The sequence below is a fragment of the Lepidochelys kempii genome, chromosome 7, assembly GCF_965140265.1.
Source record: "Lepidochelys kempii isolate rLepKem1 chromosome 7, rLepKem1.hap2, whole genome shotgun sequence".
Lineage (NCBI taxonomy): Eukaryota > Metazoa > Chordata > Testudines > Cheloniidae > Lepidochelys > Lepidochelys kempii.
Window position 1 is genome coordinate 41,994,102 of NC_133262.1, and position 20,752 is coordinate 42,014,853.

The following is a 20,752-nucleotide window of genomic DNA, read 5'->3' on the forward strand; positions in this document are numbered from 1 at the left end:
AAATAACTTCATTACTGTTTTAGTATTGTATACTGCAGATGTGCATTATTTTTAATATGGTTTTAAAGAATATTCTGAGGTATAGAGCTTCATGTACAGTTTAAAAGAGTTTGATTGCACGTACTTACAAGTCCATTTGCAGAAAATGAGAACACCTCCCTGTGTTTGTGTATAACATTTTGTGTATTGTTAATGGCTGCAATAGAATGCAATCTTATTTTTTAATTGAGTACAGACTGCCAAATGTAACTACAAATTACCATATTATTTAGCGTACAGAAAGTAATTTTGTTTTTTATATCTTTATCCCTTTAGTGCAAGGGTGCTGGAACAATTTGTACAGTGGGGGTGCTGAGAGCTATTGAACCAAACTGTAAATGCTGTATATAATGGAAACCACTTCAAGCCGGGGGTTGCAACAGCACTCCCTGTTCCAGCACCTATGCTTCAGTGTTCAAGCCTTCTTTTCCTTTGAGTGGTTTGTGTGAGGGAGAGGGAGGTTTTGATGAAAGATGCTACATAAAAATGTATTACATTTATTGCCTCTTCAGCCCAGGTCAGCCTCAGGACAACATGAGGCTGTGATAATGGAGTAATAAGGAGCATTAAATTGTAACAAAAGCCTCCTGCCTAGAATCAAATTTCATATGTAGTGTAATTGAAATCTATTACCCCCTCAGAAGCAAACGGAAACATGTATGCAAATATTTTTTTAAATTAGCCATTTTATCTTAGAATAAATCCCAGGTGCTAAAGGGGTCATGTTGAATCCGTTTTTGTGAGGTTTGAAAAGAAGCTGTGGAGATCCTCGAAAATAAGCGTGTTGACTCTTTAAGGGGGAGCCATATCTGATATAACTATGGCCAAACAATCTTTGGCAGTTGATATAGACAGGCCAAACTGTGCTCCAGAACTGAGCTGAGTGTGGTTGGCATCTCCCTGTGCATCAGGAATCAAATAAGACTTGTCCCTCTTTATGCCATCAGTAAAGGTCATTTACAGTGCAGGGGTAGCTCATTGCAGAGAAGGCATGTTTTGGAATAGAGGTTCAAACCCTGCTCATTTTCCAGAATAGGCGCAAGCACGAAAGGCTAACAGACTTGTATCCTCACCAGAGTAATCAATGTAAAAAAGTGTGGTGGAGAATTAGCTCTTGACTAGCCCTGGAATAAGTGCTTGCTCCTCTCTTACCCAAGTTATAAAAAACAGATATATTTTTTTTTAAATTGTTGCCTAATTTTTTAAAAGGGACTAGAGATTTGCAGTGCCTCCGTTTTTGGATGTCCAGTTTGGGACACGTTTAAGAAGCTTGATTATTCAGAAAGTGTGGAGTACCTGCCTTGGAAACCTTTGCAGAGAGTTTCCCCTGCAAACTGCAGAAATGTATACAGACACTCTCTGGTCAAATTTATATAGCATAATAGGGGATCCTGTCTGATCAAATTCAGCCAACAGTTTAGGTGTTGTACAATTTAAGCTCCAACAATTTCTCAAGGCTTCCTTATATTATGGAAAACTGCACTGAGTTGACTACTTGAATGTAGTGTAGACACTGTCAGCCTGTAGACCTGAAGTAAAATTAGAGATCCCTGTACAGTCTGTCTTTTTTTTTTTTTTTTAAGTATTTATTTATTTGGGTGGTTAACTAAAATAAGTGATTTTTAGTACACCCATAGGAAAAGGATTGTAAAAGATATTGACGTTTCTGTAGATTGAGCAACAGGGTTGGTTTGTTTGTTTGTTCATTTGACCCAATGATGCATTAAAGATCATTTTTGAGAGGGTTTGAATTTTGGCCTCAAAATATTCGCTGCTCACTCGGAACCATTGTAAGTGCCGCAACAAAGAACTCTAGTTCCTCTCGGCCTCCCCTCTCTCCCCGACACATGCGAACTGAAGGGCAGTAGGGTGCTTCTAGCCCCCCTCCCCGCCCCTCCGCCTCGTGTGCGTTGGTGGGTAGCCCTGGCTCGTGGGGGTTTCGGAGCTAGCCGCCCCTTCCTGGTGCAAGGCTCCGGGGCGGCGTGTGGTGGTTCGGTGCCCCCTCGCCTCCCCCGCACTGTTCGAGTCCAGCGCTGGGGGCGCGTCTGCTCAGTCCCTACCCGGCTCCTTGTTCCGGGCCTCGGTGGGCCGAGGAGGCGGAGCTGCAGCTATACCCCGCCCGCTGCCGCTGCAGAGCGCCCGGCTTTCCCCCGGCAAGCGCCGTTACCAGTGCTGGCGGATCGGGGCCCCCTGCGAGGATGGCGGCGTCGCCGGCCCGGGAGCTCACGCAGAACCCGCTGCAGAAGATCTGGGAGCCCTACAACAACGGGCTCCCGGCCAAGCACAGCGCCCAGCGCGGGGGTGAGCACTCGGGGAGGGGGGGCAGGATCTGCAAGGGGAAGTTGGCGAGCTGCATTATCATTAGGAAGAGGAGAAAGAAAGGGGTTGGGGGAGCTGAGCAGGAGACACAAAGGGGTCACGGGTTTAGCAGATGCTTAGGGGATTGGGCGAGCAGGATAGAGTCGGGGGGAGATAGTGCAGGTTGAATGCAGCAGAAAGGCAGGAAAGGGAACCACTTACCTAAGGGGGGGTGTGAGTGTGTAAAATATAATATCTAGCAGTACAGGATTTAGGGTAACAGGGACTGAGAGATCTGGGGGGAGAAGTGCATGTTTTTTGGGGAAAAATAGAGGGAGACTGTGCAAGATGTGACTCAAGACATAGGAGACAGTGGAGGAGGTCATTTTAGGGGACAAATCGGGGGGAGGGGACAACAGTATCTTGAGCAAATCTGGAGTTGGGGCAGTGCTGGTGAGGTGGTAATAGATGGAGATGGGATTGGTGGGCCATGGGAGATGCAAAGGATTTGGTGAAGAAATTGGATGGGGAAGATGCGTAGAAGAGGTGAGGTGGTGGAATTGGGTGGCAGAACAAGACCTGCCCTGAAGATGAGATTGGGGGAGGAGTGCATGAATTGTTGGGGTGAATATTTGGGGCACAGGGCTAGCGTGGGTTAGGTGCTTGGGGAAGGGGGACAACACAGGAGTTGTGTTGGGCAAGGGATTTGGCAGTGGAGGCAGAGCAGGAGTTAAGATGTATGGACTGAGAGATATTGCAAGAGCTCTGGGTGTGTGTATAATTTTAATGGTGAGGGGCAGCGTGGCATGGTCAAGTTTCTTATTGTAAGCTACACTTAGCATGTTGAAAAATGGAGAAAAATCTCTGATTCCTGTAATTTTTCTTCTTTTAGGAAGCATAAGGTGATTCATCTGGAAGTTCTCTCTGTTTTGTGGTATGGATATTTCCTTGAGGTGAAGTTGTGGTGCTTGAGGTAGAAATCTGGAGTCTGAAGGGAAATACAACTTTCCCTTTGAGTAAAGCCCTCTCTGAGTTGCTTATAGCCTCCTATACTTTGCACTTTTTGCTATGCTAGTGCTTATAGAATCAGTAATTAAATCTGAATGACAGAGGTGTCTCGCACCTTTTACATTTTAAGAACATTTGGTTGGCTTTGGAATTCTCCAGCTTGCAATAAGGTCCAATCTATACTAGAAAAACTAGTGAGTTTTGGGACTTGGTTACAACATGATAGTCCTTGTCAACTGTTGATCTTGTGTAGATGTGACCAAACTGCATTCCAGAACCTTGCTGTAAATTTGAACTTCACATGTCTTCTGTAGCATGACTTGGTAACTCAATTAAAATTTGGTTTGGTTCCATCTACGCTTGCAAGATTGAACCATACACGGTACTACCATGTTAGAATGTGGTAGTTTTAATAATATAGGCCAGATCTAAATAGTTTGTATTTAAAACATACAAAAAACCCTCTGAGGTGTCTGTCCCAAAAATACTGTAAATGAATGCTGGCTGAAAAGGCACTTTAGTGGTGTTGGTCTCTTTTACTTCATATTAACCAAGTAAAGTTAAGGAGTTAAGAAAATTAATTTTCTTATAGTGACTAGTGGATCTCAATAACCCTGAGACAGGAACATAAATGGTAAAAGGACCTTCCTCTCATGTGAAACCTTCCACTTTCTGCTGGACTGCAGTAAATCTTTTTGGTTTCTCTTCTAGTTCCTTTCTGTTTAATGACAGGTTTCAGAGTAACAGCCGTGTTAGTCTGTATTTGCAAAAAGAAAAGGAGTACTTGTGGCACCTTAGAGACTAACCAATTTATTTGAGCATAAGCTTTCGTGAGCTACAGCTCACTTCATCGGATGCAGCATCCGATGAAGTGAGCTGTAGCTCACGAAAGCTTATGCTCAAATAAGTTGGTTAGTCTCTAAGATGCCACAAGTACTCCTTTTCTTTCTGTTTAACTTACTCTTTGTATTGCCATATCATAAATCATTTCTAGCTCAGCACAGGATGCATCTCTTTTTACAAAGCTGTAGTTAAGGCTGCGTGGGGTATTTGCATCAAAAACGGATCTGTTAAATAAAAAATGTATACATTTTCACCTGATAGGGTTTTTTTCATTTGTTTGTTTTAACTGCAAGATGTCTTAAAACAGTGGGCTGAACTCAGACCTAGTATAAGCAGATCTGATTCTATGAAGTTAATGGAGTTGCACTTCATTGGGCCAAAGCTAAATTTGGCCTAAGGAGTTTAACTACATGTTTTACATGTGCTTTTAGATGATTCTAAATTAGTTAATTTTTTTTAAAATGAAATGTTTAACTAGGCCATCTGTTACATCACTTAATAGATTTTTTTTGAGGTCTAGCCAACCGAGTTATTGGGCATTAGGACTTATGGTTTCAGGTTTTGTAACGTTGTAGTCAATTTTGTAAGAGGTTTCATCACAGAAATTTTTATCTCAGTTTAATTAAAACCCTACCAAGCTTAAGTCATGACAACCTTATTGGGCCAAGTGGTTTCAATAATACTGAATTCAGTCGTGGATGGACTGCAGTTATTGTGGACTTGTAAGGCAAATATCCACAATCATGTTTACATGATCTAAAGTATCACTTTGATCCATCCATTAAAAAATGCTCCTAAAGATTGATTTATCAGATAGACTATGAAACTAATTTTTGAGTATGAAATAAATCACTCAATTAAAAAAAATTGTGTAAGAGCAATAGAATATGGAAAAAATGCAAAAGTACTTAAATATCAGTTGCTACTGCAAAAAACACTGTGGAAGACTTCACACAGTTACTTTAGCCAAACTTATATCTGTTTTCAACAAATGATAATTTGTTAGAGTGGCAGCTTTTAGACAGTTAAAGTGCTTCTTAAAAAGAAGGCCAGAAGAAACTAAAATTTCATGTACGCAATGGAAATGTGTATTAGAAATCTGTGAACTGATGATCTGCATGAATCTTCTCAAACAAAAATAAGTGGCTTCTGATGTTTATAAATAACAAATAACCAGCTTAGACTTTTAACTGTTATTAGACTGTCCTGTTTCTTGGTAAAGTTCTGTAACTCTTCCACAGGCAAGGCCTATGTAAATGGAGAAGCGTTTTCAACAGAGCATTAAATAATGTAGAAATAAATTTGAAATCTTAAAATATTTTCTTCTGCTCATGTACATCTTTCCAGATTGGCCTACTTTTTTTCACCTTTGATAGATTTGTTACAGTATTCTTTATTTTAACTTTTTTTAACTGATGTAAGTTAAGGTTTTATTTTTAAAAATAAGTATTTATAAATCCTAATTATGCATATAAATGTTTACATTAATTTAAAAAAGTGTATGTTTGCAATGAAAACTTTCACTCCTTTAATTGTTATAACCTCCAAGCTAATGCTGTGGTGGGGCACAGAACCAGAAAATTAAACTAACTAGTTTATTTTAGCCCAGGTCTACATTACAGTTTTTTAACTGAGCCTGAAACTAGTAAGTGATTTAGCTGAGTCTAAATGTAATCTATGTCTCCATGCAACATTGTTGATACTCTGTTAGGAACCATAATGCTGAGTGTTACACGTGTCCCACCATCTTTGACAGAAACAGGTTTTGTTTTCCTAGAAACAGGCTGTAAATCAGGTGTTTTATGGTGTAGGCAGGATGCTATAACTATATCTGTGTAACTGCCCAGTCCTCCTTCCTCCCAACTTTTTGTGCTCACAAAGTGTATGTATTGCTGTGTGTGTGTGTGGATGGGATCCCTCCCCAGATTTTTATAGAATACACTCATTATGCATAGGGGGTAAATAGTGAGGCTGTTGTGGGTACACCAGCATGGTTGGCACATGGCTTTGTTAGTAAATGATTCGGAGAAGGGGTGTCAAAACCTGGTGATTAACATCAAGTGTGGTGGTATTGGCTAAGCTATTTAGAATGCAAAAAGAGAAAGCAAGATAAATGGTGAAAGGAAACTTTTTTTAAAAGTGTGTTCAATTTAATTAATCTAAAGTGGCAGTTAAGAGGTAAGGATTTAGTTATTTTGTCTTGATAATGTCCCTTTAAATTACTTTTATTATTTTCTGTTTATCTTTTCCTTGTCTTTCTGTTTCTTTCCTGATACATTTCTAAAATAGCTTGTCTCTTCCGATGGCATACCTGTGGTTAATTGGACTTTCTTTAACATTGAGACTGGATAATAGGTAGTGGATCCCATGGATGCAGTTAAAGTGATCACTTTAGATAAGCTATTACCAGCAGGAGAGTGGGGTGGGAGGAGGTATAGTTTCATGGCCTCTGTGTATATAATGTCTTCTGCAGTTTCCACAGTATGCATCCGATGAAGTGAGCTGTAGCTCACGAAAGCTTATGCTCAAAAAAATTGGTTAGTCTCTAAGGTGCCACAAGTACTCCTTTTCTTTTTGCAAAGTTACATTTTAGTCATCTTATCTGGGTTGGAAGAAACCATATTAGGTGTCTCAGTAGACAATTAGAAATTAGAACACATGAAACACTAATCTTTTTAGATTCTGCCTTGAGCATGATAATCCAACAGGAATAAAAATCTGTAAATTTTGGACTAGTAAAAAGCACAACAAAGTACTATCTGAGACAGCTTGGTGTGAAAATACAGGGCTTTTTAAAAGTGTGTTGACTTCACTAAGGTAAAGTGAAAATAAATTGTTCAAAATGACACTAGCTGAAGTAAGGGAATAAAACTCACTAAAAGTCAACGAAGTGTCAATTTTATTTACATCCCCATTTAACTTTTACAGTAGTCTGTCTTGAAAGCATTCTGTAATTGGTTATTTGGGTGCAACTGGGTATGTCTATAATTGGTCTAGATCAAAGCTACTTTCAGGTTCAGCTGTCAGGTTGCTTTAAGTTCTGTGCATCTAGGAATCAAATCCAAGCCTGAGATTTAACTGAAAACTGTAAAATATACTAAAGCTAAATACTTCTTTGTGGGGAGAGGGAAGGTTATAGAACAAAGTTGAAAAATAAAGGCCACATTTCCTTCAATTAAAAAATAGATTTTCCTGGAGCTGTTTTTCCTGGAACTGTATACATCAGTTATTCATAAAGACAGAATTTGACAAGTTGAGTAACTTTTTTTTATTTGAGATTCATATAGCACTGTAAAAGTAGGTCAGTTTCAAAAACGTAAAGACAGACATGGTCACTGTCCTGGAGAGCTTACTTTAAGAGCTTGTAGGGCCTTTATATACAGTTATCTGTATAATACCATGAAGGGACTTTAAATGGGGAGAAGGGGATGCTGGTGGGCAGCTGTAGAAGAAGATGACTACAACAGTATTTTGGATAGGTTAGAGGAGGGAAAAGAAAGTAGTGAAAGGCAGATAGCTCAGAGAAGGGAAGGTTACAGGAATAAAATGTTAGATGACCAAGCTATAGATGAGGCAAGGTAAGTGAGGTAATCTCCCTTATTGGACCAACTTCTGCTGGTGAGAGAGACATGCTTTAGAGTTACACAGAACTCTTTTTCAGGTCTGGGAAAGGTACTGAGAGTGTCCCAGCTAAATACAAGATTGAACAGATAGTTTAGCATAAGTAGTTAGTTAGCACACTAAGGGACAATTCAAGGTGAAGTGGCCCGTTAACACTCCTGTAGTCATAAGACAAAAAGGGATGGTTAGTGAGTTACAGATTGTTGTAATAAACCGTAAATCTAGTGACTTTAGATGGGCTGTTTAGCACTGGGGATAGGGACGATGAGATGGACCCGATGTCTTACAGGGAAAAGCAACAGGATTTGAGAACAATAGGAATATGAATGGGTGTGTTGAAAATCATACCAAGATTACAGGGCTGTTTCTAGGAGGGTACTGGATTAGTCAATGCTGGCAGAAAAGAGATGCTGTGGAGAGGAATTGTGAGCAAGGATGCTCCATATTGCATATAGTGCGTTTGGGATGTCCAGGAGATAGATATCTGACAAAGAGTTGGAAATGTAAGACCAGGTGGAGAGCAGAGGTAAATTAGGAATCACCCACATGGAGGTGGTAATTGAACTTGATGTGAAAGGGAGAGAACACACAAATGAACCCTGAGAGGCTTCCACAGATAAGGAGCGTAAAACAGTAAAGCAAGTAGATGAGTAAAGCAAGGGGAGAACCAGAGGCATAAAGGAGGAGAGAACACACAAATGAACCCTGAGAGGCTTCCACAGATAAGGAGCGTAAAACAGTAAAGCAAGTAGATCAATAAAGCAAGGGGAGAACCAGAGGCATAGAGGAGGAGAGAACACACAAATGAACCCTGAGAGGCTTCCACAGATAAGGAGCGTAAAACAGTAAAGCAAGTAGATCAATAAAGCAAGGGGAGAACCAGAGGCATAAAGGAGGATGACCACCATCATCCGTGTAAAGACTGCATATGGATCTAGAACGGGCAGAGCAGTGCTCGATCCCCTCACTAGTTTGTTAGTCTCCTTGGTCAAGATACTTTTGTTGGAATGAAAAGGGCAGAAGCTAAATAGGAGGGGAAATCCGCCTTGGCAGCAAGAGTAGACAGTACACACAAGAATTCTGGAGACAAACAGGAGGGGAAAGGTGGGAGGAGAGAAGGTGACAATCGGAGAGACAGATGGGGCTGAGTGAAGTTGTCAGGCTGTGCATCATAGGTGTGTATCTGTGATGACTGGAAAGAATTGGGGGTGGGGAAGCTGCTATAGGTAAGGGAGAGGGAGCAAAGTAGGAGAAGGAGCAGCATAGTGTAACTCTGTCGTTCAAACTGGATGGCTTCAAAGACAAAGTATACATTAGAAATGCTTGGCAGAATTAACATAAATGGATGCTGCTTCAACTTGTGTACGTACAGTTTTATAAAATTTGCTGCAACATCGGCTCATCTTCCAACCTGTAGGGCACTCCTAGTTTTGAATTGCTTTTCTAAGCACTTTCTAAGAGATGTAGCTGTTATCTGTTGTTGGAGGAGAATCAGGCCAGGGTTACTGTTGCGCTCTTCTTTGTCTTCAAGATCAACATGCGTTTGCAAAATGCTGAAACAAAAATAATTAAATTTGACAGGACATAGGATGGGACACAAAATATAGAACCATCTTACCCCCTCCCAAATATTTTCAACCCTCTGTTGTGTATTCTAGTCAGAGAGGATGGTGTGCTCCTATCTAAGACCTAAATACTGCTTTAATTTCAGAGACTAAGGAAGGCTTAATAGAAAGCCTATTGAAGTTAATGGAAAGGTTCTTGTTGTTTTCAATGTGCTTTGGGTGATAGATACCCTAATACTTCTGCTGACCATAAAAGTTGATTTAAGAACCAAATAGAAATAAGAAATGATTCATCAGTTTTAAGTATGTGGAATGGGAGAGACATTTTCACTCATAAGTTAAACGTACTTTTTAGGTAGTATGTAAACTTAAAAATAAGGTAAGACATAAGTTTCAAAAGATCACTTGTTAAATATTCCGGTCTGATTTTAAAACATTGACGCAGCATGTGCACATCTATTGTGAAATAGTGCAAGTAGGAGGAAATAAAAACATCACTTGGTTTTCCTCAGTCTTCAGAAGTGAATAATTTTAACTCCTTTATGCTCAATGTTGCTTTTAAAAGGCTACTAGACTATCCTAACTTTACTATGGGGAACCTATTTCTTTTCCTTTTCCAAAATTCGTATGGAATCTAAAACCAAATATTTGCTATGGAGTGCCAGGTTGGTACAAAGAATGCTTTTTCACATAGTCACATTTTCATCAGGATAACAAACTATATGTTTTTCCCAATTGTATTATAACTTGTGGCCATATGACAATTTCTGCCTGTTGCTGGGTAATCGGAAAATGATTTGACGGGGAGAATACACAATAACTTTCTTGGTGTGGTTACTTTTATAAGCTTGTGACTATTTGGTTAAAAAAAATCTTATTTGCTTGCATGCATTACATATATTTCTAAAACAAGACTGAGTGAAGTACGCAATACAGTCATCAAGTACTGGATTGTAGCAGTCCAGATTCCTTTTGTCATTCTGTATGGTAGTGAATATAGTAAGGTATTATAGTGTTTTTGAAATGTCAGTTTCTATTAAGAATACTCTTGAAGTATTTTTTTTTTTTCCTTTGGGAAGCAAGAATTATTGTAGACCCTGCATACCCTAAATGCATTGGTGGCAATTCTGCTAATCACTGCCATGTATTAAAGTAACGCTCGCACTATGTTTTAGTGGTAGTATTACAATTTCCTCTTTAAACATTTTGTGTTGTAAACTTAATTTTATAGTTTGAGGGTTTACAACAGTGTTATCCTTTTCCTATCCCTCTTTCCTCCCTCCTTTTCATTGTGTGCACTGATAATTAAAGAGCACAGGCCATCTAGACTAATTAGATCAAATTTTTATTTCTTGTCTCTTAATTAAATTGAAAGACATTAAAGCCGACGGGGGAAGATCTCATCTAGTTGTCAGGAAACAGAGAAGGGAACAAAGCTCAGCTTCCAGTACTAAATGGCATTGTTCATCGGGGGATGTGAAAACAGGGAAGTTTCAGTTATGTTTTTTAAAAGGGTTTACATTTTTCAGCAGTTTACATTGGCATGGTGGAATTTCTTAAGCTGCATCACCTCAGCCCGTGGGACACTGGCACTTTCAATGCTGATAACTAAATGAACACATACAGGAATGTTTCTGTACATGTGGTGTTCTTTGTCAGGAGAGAAAGCTATCGTTAAGATTGTGTGAAAATCTCCGTTATCTCCTTTTTCTATATGTTTGAAACTTCCCAAAAAGTTCTCCCATTTTTTCTGAAATTTAATACTTGGTCTTAGCCAAACGTGACTTTTTTCCCCCCTGGAAATGAATGAGAAAAATCAGTGTACCCGTTTTTTTGGTTAGGCGATTGTTGCAGGGAGAAAAAGTAAAAAATCTTTATTTGTTCCTGCTAAACTCAAATGTCTGAACTTCATAAGTTTAAACTTTCTAGGTGACTAGTGCTTGCTGAGGGCACATCAGTCTTCAAGCTACCTTACTACTGAAATATTTCAAGCGTAATATAGTATTTCCTCTAAGGTTAGTTACAGTATTAGTTGCAGGACTGTCGATTTAAGTAAATACATAGTACTGGAGATTGTAGTGCCTTAAAGGCTAAGGCTGAATTTAGCTTTGTTCCTCTTCCCCTCCATATGTAGTAGCTGTTACTTATTGGTAACAATCTCTTTGTAGATGGAAGGCATTCCACCAACCAACTGGGCATTTATAACTGAAGTATTTAGTGAGAGTGGGAATCAGGGCTGCTGTTGTAATTGGGATTAGCAAATTATTCCCTTGGCTTTCTGATAGTAAAGGTGGCATATCCAAAGAATTGTGCCCATAGTGATTAGAGCATCAGATTTCGTGAATATGTTAAACAGTAGGAACATAGGTTCCTAATAAAGGGAGCCTCATGAAATTATACTTGTGGGAGTTATTCTCAGTCTTAAGCACAGCTTCTTCTACAGCATCTAGCACTAGTCTGTGATGGGACACTGAGTTATGTGGGCCATTTGTCTAATCAGAATGGCAATTCATATGTTTGTCAATTAATTACATTATCTTAGAAGAGGTAATAGTGCTACATGGTTCTGAACAGTCCGTAGGTCTGCAACGTGAAGACGAGAGGCATATTTACATGAGCACTTGCTGTGTGGCAAGCTGGGATGTAAATGTACAGTGTTCCAGCATGGTGTGCACTAACTGCCCTTGGGTACCCTGCTAATGTGCACCAGAAGTTCTCAAGTGTGCTTCAGCAGGGTTCCCATGGAGAGTGCACAGTATGCTGGAGCACTGTTGATTTACACCCTAGCTTGGCATGCGTGTGCTTGTGTAGATCTGCCATAGGAATTTGTGCTCGTTCAACAATATGGAAAGTGGTGTCCATCGTAACTTGCAATATGGCATTGTTCCGTGAGATGACTGCTGTGAGAAGAAGGTTGAATTTGGATTGCTCGCCCTAGGCAAATGTCAGAATTTATTGTAAGAATAATTTTGAAGTCATATATGTTAGCCATACATGACATGTTAAAGTCTGGAAATTCTGTTCAGAAAGTAAAAAATCTTTTTGGTTTACACAGGCCCCATATAGAGTATACTGAGCGAACCAGCACTTTGAGCTTTCTCAGCACATCAGCTGCATACAAATCAATTGCTTATTGTCAGTTTCTACAACTTGTATTCCAGTGCTTTCTCTGGATAACTGTTAAAAATTCGAGTTGGATATTTCAAATGAAATCTGCAAGATGTAAATCATGATACATCTCTTGGACATTCTTGGGTCACTTCTATTTTTCCTAGCAATGATGTCTCATATCTTGGAATTTTCAGGGAACTTGTGAGAAAAGCTGACGAGAATAAATACTTGTACTTTTTCCATTTCACAAACTTCCTGTATCCCCCCCTCCTTGCTATTTGGAATTACAGTTCGCGGAATTGAGAAAGAGGAAAAATGTATCAGAAGACATTGTGGTCCTGGCTTGACAAGAACTTCAGAGCCTATACGCAGAGTACTGCTTGGTTTGGTAGCTGCACAAGTTTTTACCCGTGTCTTTCTGGAGTCTTAGAATGACATAGAAATTTAAACTCCTTGTAGATTTATTCTGATTCATCCATTTTCCTGGAAAAATAGTTTGCTTTGCTTGATACAGTATTATAATGACAAATCTACACAGTTAAGGTTTGTGTGTGGCATTTACCTGTGGCATTTCAGGAAAAAGTGGAGAATTTTGCCATTTTTAAAATATTTTATTCATATGCTAATCTGTTTTTACATGTTAAGATAATTGAAAGAAAGGGTGGTTCCAGAGGAATTATAAAAGCCTGTTCTTGAAGAAAAGAAAACAGCTTCTTTTAGCTGAAACTTAGAGACACATTAAGATAGTGCTGCACAAGGGACTGTCAAGTGGCCTTTGCCTTTCATTGTAATGCTGTGATTTACTCTCTGAATAAACATATTTGTTTCCATCTGGGTGCTAATGAATATTTTTTTTAAGTAAATTGTTTTTTTCTATAGAGAAAAGAAATTAATGGCTGATGGGTTACCGTATACCTGTGAATTAAGTTGGAAAAAAACACTATATTTTTTTAGCCTGTTTGTTTTTTATTGTTAAAAAGGCTCTGGACTCTTTACATATGTTCTTTCTTTTTAGGCAGCCTTGTACTATAAAATTTCATTTGTAGCCATGATGGATTCAAGGAAGGTAGTTGAATCCATACTGTTTTACCACTGAAAGTATTTCAAACACTTGCCCTTTTGAAAGGAATACTGCCAAGGTTTTCAAACCCCAAATTTAACTTGTTTGAAAGTATAATTTCATGAAATTGTCTAATTTTAAGCATATATTTTGAGAATTGTAGTGGTGATGTTTTATTATCTTACCCTCTGCTGGCTGGACAACAGTAGTTAACACAAGCACTGTTTCTAGAGCTGTTGTGACATCAATAGTGTTTGGAAAGAACAAGACAGTGCTGTTTTGGTATGATAGGGAACTCCATGATGTATTAAACAGCAGCAGTCATGTTTGTTTCATCTCCATTTGAAAAACAGAAAAGGGGATGATTAATAGGGCTGAAATCTTGCATGTTAAGAAGACATTACAAATTTGAAAGTTTTAAAAATGAGAGAAACATCTGTGTCCTTTCAGTGTAAGTGCAGAACTGAACTAGAAGGCATCATAACATATATAGAATCATAGAATCATAGAATATCAGGGTTGGAAGGGACCCCAGAAGGTCATCTAGTCCAACCCCCTGCTCGAAGCAGGACCAATTCCCAGTTAAATCATCCCAGCCAGGGCTTTGTCAAGCCTGACCTTAAAAGCCTCTAAGGAAGGAGATTCTACCACCTCCCTAGGTAACGCATTCCAGTGTTTCACCACCCTCATAGTGAAAAAGTTTTTCCTAATATCCAATCTAAACCTCCCCCACTGCAACTTGAGACCATTACTCCTCGTTCTGTCATCTGCTACCATTGAGAACAGTCTAGAGCCATCCTCTTTGGAACCCCCTTTCAGGTAGTTGTAAGCAGCTATCAAATCCCCCCTCATTCTTCTCTTCTGCAGACTAAACAATCCCAGCTCCCTCAGCCTCTCCTCATAAGTCATATATGCCTGTTGTTTTTTAATATGAATGCAGATGTGTAAGTTTATTGTTTGTTGTCCACATAGCACTGATAAATGTCCAGAGATGCACTGCTTCCACTGATTCGCTCTGCTAAAGCTGTACACAAATTAGAACACAGTCCAGTTGCATTGCATTGCATTTGCTAGGGAAAACTTTGAATGTGGAATGCTGTAATGGAATAACCACTGAGTGCAGACCTGTCTGACCAGCCACTTCCTTAGGGGCTTACACTCCATAATTGCCTGCTGTTACTTGAGCCTTTGCTTGGCATCATGTTAATTGTAAACATTTCTTTTTCTTTCTTTCTTTCAGTTTGTATGACTAATTGTCCTACACTGATTGTCATGGTGGGCCTCCCAGCCAGAGGGAAAACGTACATCTCCAAGAAACTGACACGCTACTTAAACTGGATTGGAGTGCCTACAAAAGGTTCTGTTCTGCTTTCGTTTACATCACAAGGTTTCTTTTGGGACTGTTAGCTTTTTTAATATATTTCCCTGTTGTTTCTTCTTAAACTCTTGTCAATGTCCTTCAGTCAGTGTATATTTACTATCTTTATTCCATTTAAATTTCATTCTGTATATCAGCTGTCTTGTCTGATCAGTTTTTACCTTTTTCTAGACTGATTCCTGAATGAACTCTCTGCATTTATCTTCCATGTATTCACTCTTACAGTTGACTAACTTGTTTTGGTATCTGAGAAGAGATCTTGTTTATTGGAGGTATGCGGTCTGAATTAGCACTCCTGGAATCAGTTGATAACTTCACCATTGCCTTCCTATGTGACCTTTGAGCAAATCCCTGAACTTCTCTATGCTACTCTTTATCTTTATTACATAAAATAGATGTAATAGTATCTATCTCATTGTTGCTTACTGGGTAATGTTGGTAGAGCACTTAGAGAGCCCTGATTAAGGCACAAAGTTTAAAAAAAAAAAAAGTAATAGTTTATTTGTGGAGTGGGCAGGGACTCTGAATCTTTAGAGATGACTAAACATCTAAAGGTTTCAGAGTAGCAGCCGTGTTAGTCTGTATTCGCAAAAAGAAAAGAAGTACTTCTGGCACCTTAGAGACTAACCAATTTATCTGAGCATAAGCTTTCAGATGAAGTGAGCTGTCGCTCACGAAAGGTTATGCTCAAATAAATTGGTTAGTCTCTAAGGTGCCACAAGTACTCCTTTTCTTTTAAACATCTAAATTTTGGAAGACTTAACCAACCCATTACTAAGTGTGAATACTCAGTACATTACTACAGTAATGGGGGCGATATGAATACTGTAGATATCTACCTGTAACGCAGGTAGACAGCATAGCCAATGTGAAAGGTTAAACTTCTGACTGCGTATATTGAGATCAGACACTCATTTCTTAACTGCTTTTGAAGGAAAAAAATGAAATATGGAAAATGTGTTCTGGGATGTATTTAGACTGCCATTTGACTTTGTCAGAACCTTCCTATTAAGTTTAGGATTGGGCTTTTAAAATAATTATTTATAATTTTATAAATCTCTAACATTATTTGCATTGGGTAGATGATTATGGAGATGCATGTAGCTTATTGGTAGTTGATAGATGCTCAGTGTTCTTGTGGAACAATTGGGTGTATATATAATATTTCCAAAATATTGTTGTCAGTTCTGACACCAGTGTCCTCTCTGATGAGTGGTAGCAAAAATCCAGGGCCTTGCAGTTTGTTTTCTAGTGAAGGAGAAATCACAGATTCAGATTCAGGGTACCTTTTAAAGTGTAACCTGCTTTTTTTATGCACCTGCTTCAGTCATGAAATGAGACAGTCATGCAGGCCATTGCCTTCCTACAGGAAACTCAGGCCATCACTGCTGCCTAGTCCTCAGGGAGGAGCTCTATGTCAAGAAATGTTCCAAATCAGAGCCCAAGGCAGAGAGAAAACTCTCCTGCTGCTCACGCAGTCCCGTTCCCCCCCCCCCCCCCCCCCCGCATCGCCCCTGGAAGCTGCTTCTAACCAAAATTAACATCCCCACACAGTCACAACTTGACTTTCAGGAGTCAAAACTTGCTTGCACATTAAGAAAAATAACTTAGAAGACTGTGTAACAGAGCCAGCTGGTGACATCTCCTATTCAAATGATGGGGCAAATTTAACCATTACAGTGACATTTTAAAACAAAACTTTTTATTTAAAATAAAGTATCTAAGTGTAATATGCTTTTAAATTCAGCAAGCTATTATAGTAGCCAGGATTCCTCTGCTGCCTTTTCATGCGTATTGGGGATGGTTATTGAGCTCAAAGAGGTAAATACTACACGCTCAACTTTGAGAAGCAAAAGTCCTATGTTGGACAATACATAAGACACTGTCCATGTCCAAGACTGGGGGAGTAGATTGTGGGTCTCATCCACAGGCGCTGGCTTCCAGTTGTCCCGTGGGGTGTTCAACCCTAGCTCAGCCCCAGGCTCCGCCCCCACTCCACCCCTTCCGCAAGTCCCTGCCCCATCCCCGCCCCTGCTCCACCTCTTCCCCCAGTGCCACACCCCGCCCCTCCTCTTCCCAACCTGCCTCTTCCTGTCCCAATCCCTGCTTCTCCCTCTCCCTCCCAGCGCCTCCTGCATGCCACGGAGCTGTTCTGTGGTGTGCAGGAGGCCCTGGGAGGGAGGGGAAGGAGTTGATTAGCAGGGCTGCTGGTGGACAGGAGGCACTGCGGAGGGGAAAAGGGGAGGTTGGCTTATCTGTTGCAGTAGACAGGGATGATTGGCTTGAGCTGTGGTAAAAGTTCCACAGACTATCTTAAGTAACAGGTCTGTAAATTTAAATGTTTGTGTTTTAAAAATTAAAATTTTAAAATGAACTGGATATTCAGGAAGGGAATCCCTCTGTATCATCTCCATTACAAACCTTGCACCTGGTATGGTTCAATTGCTATTTCTAATTCCTGCCTAGACCGTCAGTGAGGGTTGTCCTGATAATGGCTGCTGGGGATTTACAGTCATATGACCTGTAGTCTAGTCCTCCTTGCTGCTGTTGGAAAATATATCTTGCATTTAATCTTTAGCTTCAGAGTGAACAACTTGTTATTTTGTCATCACGAATGCAATGTCTTCAGAGCTGAATCAGTTTAAAATACCTTTCCTCTGATCAAGTAGATAGCTCATGCGTTGTCTATCACTCTGTTGTCGTAAGCTAACTTGATGGATGATCTTTGTGTAATAAATGTCTGGTCTTGTACTCTCTTTCACTCTGAGGTTTCTTAATGTCATTTAAAAATAACAGAATGTACTCAGTATAGTAAGATTTTATAGCCTTTAATGTGGGTATTAAAATTATTAGATTATCAAAAATCCAGAGGTCAGATGTGTGGTATCTTCTCACGTAGCTCATGCTGAATGAAATAAAGGATCTAAGAACATTGAGTCAATTAGCCTGAGGCTCCCACAATGAGAATTATTTAAAAAATAATTAGACACTTGCTTTTATCCTTTCTGATCAAATCAAATCCAAGTAGCCTAAGGGAGCTAAGTGCTCAAATTCAAATGAATTTCAGTGAGATCTGGGTATTCTGCTTCCTTAGGCTCCTTTGGATAATCCCAAACTATGTACCACATTTGGACCACAAGGTGCTAAATTAAATTGGGTTTCTTCAGTGAGATTTCTGTATTGAATAGATACTAATAAGGAAAACGGTGCCCTAGGGAGAAGCAATATAGAATCTTTTTTCTTTTAGAAAGAATTTCATGTATGGCTAATTTTGCAAACTGTACTTTTCAGTAGTCCTTAATTTTAAAGGGCTTTGACATGAAGAAAAGGTCTGTTTCTTAAAAACTAATCATTCTCAAAGTTCTTTTCCCTCTTCTGCATATTCTTCTCTTGGGTTCTTAAACCATGACTTGTTTGTGTGGAAATTGATACCACTCAGGACATAGATGCCATTCAGTTGGTTACTAAAGTTTTCATCGGCTGTACTAGCTAATTTATTGTCATGACCGCTAATGTTCAGCGGTATGTTTTGTCCAGGATTAAACAGCTATTAATTTCCTACTCTGTGACCGTTTTCAGTGCTGTTGTCAGGAGAGTCTGAACAACAGCTCAGTAGTTAATTTCCCCTATTTCTTTACCTCCTTCTGGAAATGAAGACTGGCAAGTAACAATAGTTCCTCAAACAGAATGTTCAATCCAGATTAGTTTAAACAAATGCTCAAGGTACAGCAAAGAAAACCTATAAACACAAAAGAAGTTAAACATGAGTTGCTGTACCCAGAGCCCTATTTTATAAACTTAATTATGGTACAATTCTATTTGCCTTGTTTGCTAAGTTACTGCTGCCTTGCTTTGATCACCTGTGCTGTGACACTCCTGTTGGCAAAGACCTTTGTCCAGACACAAGACAATTGTCCTTTGATCAGTGATGGCACGTTTTATTCAGTATATGTGCAATAAATGCACTGCACTTTGTGCCCCTCTATTCATTTTGAACCTATAGGAGGTTTTTCAGGATGGTATATTCACTTGTTACTTCTTATAGAATAGATATAAATAGGTTGTGTTCACATAATACAGTGCGTGGAAAAAAAAGTATGGTGTATTTAGCCAAAAACTAGGCTAACTAATACCACATATAACTCTTTTCTCTTTATGTAATAGTTAGTCTTTGGATATTAGGTGCTATGGAAATACAATTTCACTAAAATAATTTGTGGAAGGAAAAAAGTTTATTGAAGCACTTTACAGAAATGAAATAAATTAACTCACAACATTTTTGTAAGGAAGGAAGTAACTTAACCTATTTTGCAGGCGGGAAAACTGAGGCACAAAAAAGTGAAGTGATTTGTCCAAAGGTGCACAGAAGACTGTTGAATAGAACCCACATTTTGTCACATTTGGTCCTGTTCTAGTAACCACAAGGCTTTTCTTTATTGAAATGAGAAGTATAACTAGTTTTGTTGTCCAGGTACAGACTAGACTGATCTGTTCCTGGAGGTGAATTTGTTTCAGAACTGTCATTAAATTTGATTTTTTTTAATGCTAATTACTTGCAGGATTATCAATCCCAACTAATAGTGACTCTTCTCCACAGAATTTAATGTTGGTCAGTACCGTCGAGATTTGGTAAAAACATACAAATCCTTTGAGTTCTTCTTGCCAGACAATGAAGAGGGCTTGAAAATCAGAAAGTAAGTTGGAATATTTTTGGCTTTACACAATGCCAGTTTAATTCTAATGATATGTTATAATTTACTATTGGGAACTGCTGAAAATTCTGATTTTGTATGCGCTGGAAACCTCTGTAGAACTATGATATCAGATACCAAAGAAATGAAACCTTAGAAAAGCAGGAGCAGTGTCTTTTGTTTGGACTGTTTAAAATTTTGGTTAACCTTTAGGTCAAATACCTTAAACAGTTGGATTTATTTAAGATTCGTCACCTCTGGCCCTTCAACAGGCTGTGAATGCCGTCATTCCATTTTACAGGGGACAAAGGGAGTCTACTTATTTATCGCCTTAGAAATACTAGGAATGTCAAGTCTCATCTACTCTGTTTTTATAGATCGTCAATAAAAACAAAGTAAATGAGACTTGACATTCCTAGTATTTCTAAGGCGATAAATAAGTAGACTCCCTTTGTCCCCTTTTTCCCACTGCCAAAAAGGGTGCATACCTATCTTTTCCCTTTTGCTGGTCATATTAAATTAGAATAGAAATTCTAAAGTGTATTTGAATATATTCCAATCAATGCTTCAGGGGAGCTGGAACTGACAGTCTTCATCTGACAGCAGGAGAACTGCTTCGTACTCTGTATGCAGTCAAGTCTGCTGGTGAATTGCGCTGATTAGCTCTCAGTTTGCTATGCCTGGGAATTAGGCAGAGGCCGGAGGGAGTGAAGCACCAGTGGTAAATACTGTGGGCAAAGAAAGCAAATGGAACTCCTCCGAAGTGTGAGGAGGGAAGTCTGTTGGTCGTGGTGAGAGAACCACTGGTATGGAGTGGGGAGAGAGTTTCTCTATCACAGAAGCAGAGATAAGGGAGGCAGATGTGCAGCAGGACAAGAGGGAGCGAAATCCTCTCTGAATTGTGATGCAAAACCAAATATTTGAAATTTGTGTTTTTTTCCTGCCATCACTGAGTCTTTCCGTTCAGTATTTTGTATTTCCCTTGCAACAAGCAATATCGCTAATACCGGGAACATGGCAATTTGCAGAAGAACCTGCTGTGTGGTTGTGACATGAGATAGATGATGTGTTTCACTGGCCTCCTAAGTCTCTCTATCTTTTACTTATAGCTAAAATTCAGCTTAATGTGCCTCCATGA

The 20,752-nt window shown here is 39.3% G+C and overlaps 1 protein-coding gene across 14 annotated transcripts in view; it reads left to right on the top strand.

The window, feature by feature from the left end:
• PFKFB4 (6-phosphofructo-2-kinase/fructose-2,6-biphosphatase 4) overlaps window positions 1–20,752 on the top strand; it is a 104,622-nt gene that overhangs the window by 36,374 nt on the left and 47,496 nt on the right. For 5 of the 14 annotated variants that reach the window (XR_012159875.1, XR_012159876.1, XM_073352384.1 and 2 more), the window contains exons 1-3: window positions 2,123–2,340; window positions 14,786–14,902; window positions 19,521–19,617. Coding sequence is in view for 8 of the 14 variants with exons in the window: in XM_073352384.1 (XP_073208485.1) it covers window positions 2,238–2,340; window positions 14,786–14,902; window positions 19,521–19,617 (317 nt within the window). In the remaining 6 variants the exon portion in view is untranslated. Of the gene's footprint in view, window positions 1–2,120; window positions 2,341–3,229; window positions 3,272–14,785; window positions 14,903–19,520; window positions 19,618–20,752 lie in introns of those variants that run through there. The other 9 variants (XR_012159871.1, XR_012159874.1, XR_012159872.1 and 6 more) reach the window with 4 other exon arrangements.